The 2,707-nt window shown below is 52.0% G+C and overlaps 1 protein-coding gene across 1 annotated transcript; it reads left to right on the top strand.

Moving 5' to 3' along the window:
* Positions 1-1,626: 1,626 nt before the first annotated feature.
* On the top strand, positions 1,627-2,109 carry LOC107123550 (RNA-directed DNA polymerase homolog; the record flags this gene model as incomplete). The annotated part of the gene is made up of 1 exon (XM_015426797.1): positions 1,627-2,109. A coding segment is annotated over exon 1 (483 nt), but the record flags the coding sequence as incomplete, so codon positions are not given.
* Between the last annotated feature and the right edge of the window lie 598 nt (positions 2,110-2,707).

Raw genomic sequence — 2,707 nt, 5'->3', positions numbered from 1 at the left:
GCAACCCCGAGGTCGAAGGACCTGATTGAGGCGACGTTTGATGGCAACCCGGAAGAGCTCTCGTACTTCGTTGTACAGGTGCAGAAATTCGTGGATCGTTCGGGTCACCTGTTCCCAGATGACAGCAGCCGCATCGATGTGGTAGCCGCAAGACTCAGAGGACCTGCAGCAGCCTGGTACGTGGGGCTTCACAATGCCCGGGCACCTGAGCTGACGGACATGTACGCGTTCATGTGGGCGCTGCGAGCCCAGTTCGAGGACCGCAATGCGGGGCCAAGAGCGCAAGCGTACTTGCGCACACTGAAACAAGGGAGAAGAACAGTCCATCAGTACTCGACTGAATTTAAACTGCACACAGGCAAGTTGCCCAACTGGCCGGACAACATCCTGGCAGAAATGTGCCGAGTCGGCCTGAATGCGGAAATCAGAGAGACGGTACTGAGATCAGTGGATCTGATTTCCCTGATGGCTTGGATGCAAGAAGCCGAGAGTGCAGAGAGTCGCCTGCAAACATTGAGACTCGACATTGCCGCAGCTGGAGGAAAGGCAACCCCCTCTCCTCTGAAACCCAAACTGTCGCGACAACCAGCTGCCCTGCGAGAGCAACGGATGCGCCAAGGTTTGTGCCTAAAATGCGGGGAAAGGGGCCATTTCACTGCCGACTGCGGGCAACCCAGCTGGAGGGAGAAAGCTGACACTGGAAAGGGACGCCCCACCACCCTGATGAAGAAACCCACAGGGAAGCCGAAATTTGCAAAGGCTTTGCTTGCATCGCCGGAGGAAGACGAGGGAGACTTGAGCAACGAAGAACAGGAGCCGGCGGGAAATGACTCAGTCCTGCTGTAGAAGGCGCAGAGCAGCAGGACCCTCCCAGCGAGGCGCCAAAAAGTGGTGAGCGAACCCCCCTCCCTCTTCTTTGTGACTGTGTCAGTTCTAAACCCGACCCTTGGAACTCATGTTAAAGTGAAGGCTTTCATAGACTTGGAGTGCGGGAGAGACTTGATAAGCCCCTCGGTGGTGGCTGCGCTAGAAATTGGGGTGGTGGAGTTGAAAGATCCCATAATCTTCACCCAGATGGATGGGTCACCCATGAAAGACCCATGTAGATATGAGACTGTACCACTGCTAGTGGGGGCCGGAGAGCACTGGGAAACTAGGTCCTTTATAATTACCCCAGCAGCATGCTTTCCGATGGTGTTGGGAGCCCCGTGGCTTCACGGGCATGACCCTTACATACTTTGGGATGAAGGGAGGGTGCAATTCATCTCGCCCAAATGTAAAACCCACTGTTGGGATGAGAAATGGGGACAGAAACCCAAACCCGAGGAACCCATGGCCCTCCTGGCCCAGGAAGAATTAAGCTCCATCCCTCCTGAATATCGGGACTTAGGGAGGAGGAGGCGGATGAATTACCTCCCCACCAGCACTAGGACTGCAGCATCGAGCTGGTGTCAGGGGCTAAACTACCCAAGGGGAAGATTTATGCCATGGGGCCGGCCGAAAAAAGACGAACTGAGAAAGTTTATCAATAAGAACTTGGCGTGTGGTTTCATCCGGCCGGCATTGTCCCCCTTCGCAGCACCCGTGTTGTTTAGAAAGAAAAAGGATGGAGGGCTTAGACTCTGCATGGATTATCGAGGGTTAAATGCAGTGTCGGCTACCAACGCCTATCAAATGCCATTGATTAAAGACTTGTTGGCAGAAGCTGCCAAGGGGAAATTTTTTTCTAAGTTGGATTTACGGGATGCTTATTTCTGTGTGTGCATAAAAGAAGGAGACAAACCGAAAACCACTTTCAACACACCCCTGGGCCAGTTTGAGTACTTAGTGATGCCCTTCGGTCTTCAAGGGGCTCCGGGAGTGTTCATGAACTTTATCAACGAAGTGTTACACAAGCACTTGTTTAATGGGGTACTTGTTTACTTAGATGATATACTTTTGTACTCCCCCAATTTGCCCTCCCACGTGAAATTGGTGAGAGAAGTCCTGAACACGTTGCACAAGCACAAACTGTTTGCTAAGCTGTCTAAATGCGAATTCCACAAGACACACATTGACTTCTTGGGCTACCACATCTCCAGTGCGGGGTTGGAGATGGACCCGGGGAAGGTTCAAGCAGTGTTGGGGTGGGAGGCACCTCGAACCTGGAGGCAGCTCCAGTCCTTCTTAGGATTCTCAAACTTTTATTGTTCACTTTTGCCTAATTTTGCCCAAATTAGCCTTCCACTCACAGACTTGTTAAAAACAAAGGGAAATGGGGCGGAAGCCACCAAGCTGAGCTCCCCACTCCCCTGGTCCCCTGGTCGGAGGAATGCCAAGCAGCGTTCATGCTCTTAAAAGATCTCTTCACGTCTGAGCCGGTACTAGCTCACCCAAACGAAGAGAAAAAATTTATTGTACAAACTGATGCCTCGGATGTCACCATGGGGGGGCTATTTTACAGGAGGGGGACAATGGGCTACTACACCCCCTTGCCTACGTCTTGAAAAAATTCACTGACACGGAGAGAAACTGGTCCGTGTGGGAAAAGGAGGCGGGAGCTATAAAACTCGCACTTTCAACATGGCTAGAAGGGGCAAGGGTGCCGTTTGAGGTCTCGACTGATCATAAGAACTTGGAAACTCTTAAAACGTCGCGCTGTTTGAACGCCAAGCAGCTGCGGTGGGCAGATTTCTTTTCGAAGTTTCAGTTCATCCTCCATTATTTC

Source organism: Gekko japonicus, unplaced genomic scaffold, assembly GCF_001447785.1.
Source record: "Gekko japonicus isolate JY-2015 unplaced genomic scaffold, Gekko_japonicus_V1.1 scaffold7228, whole genome shotgun sequence".
Taxonomy (NCBI): domain Eukaryota; kingdom Metazoa; phylum Chordata; class Lepidosauria; order Squamata; family Gekkonidae; genus Gekko; species Gekko japonicus.
Note: the sequence above shows the minus strand (reverse complement) of the source record. Positions and strands in the feature narration are given on the sequence as shown.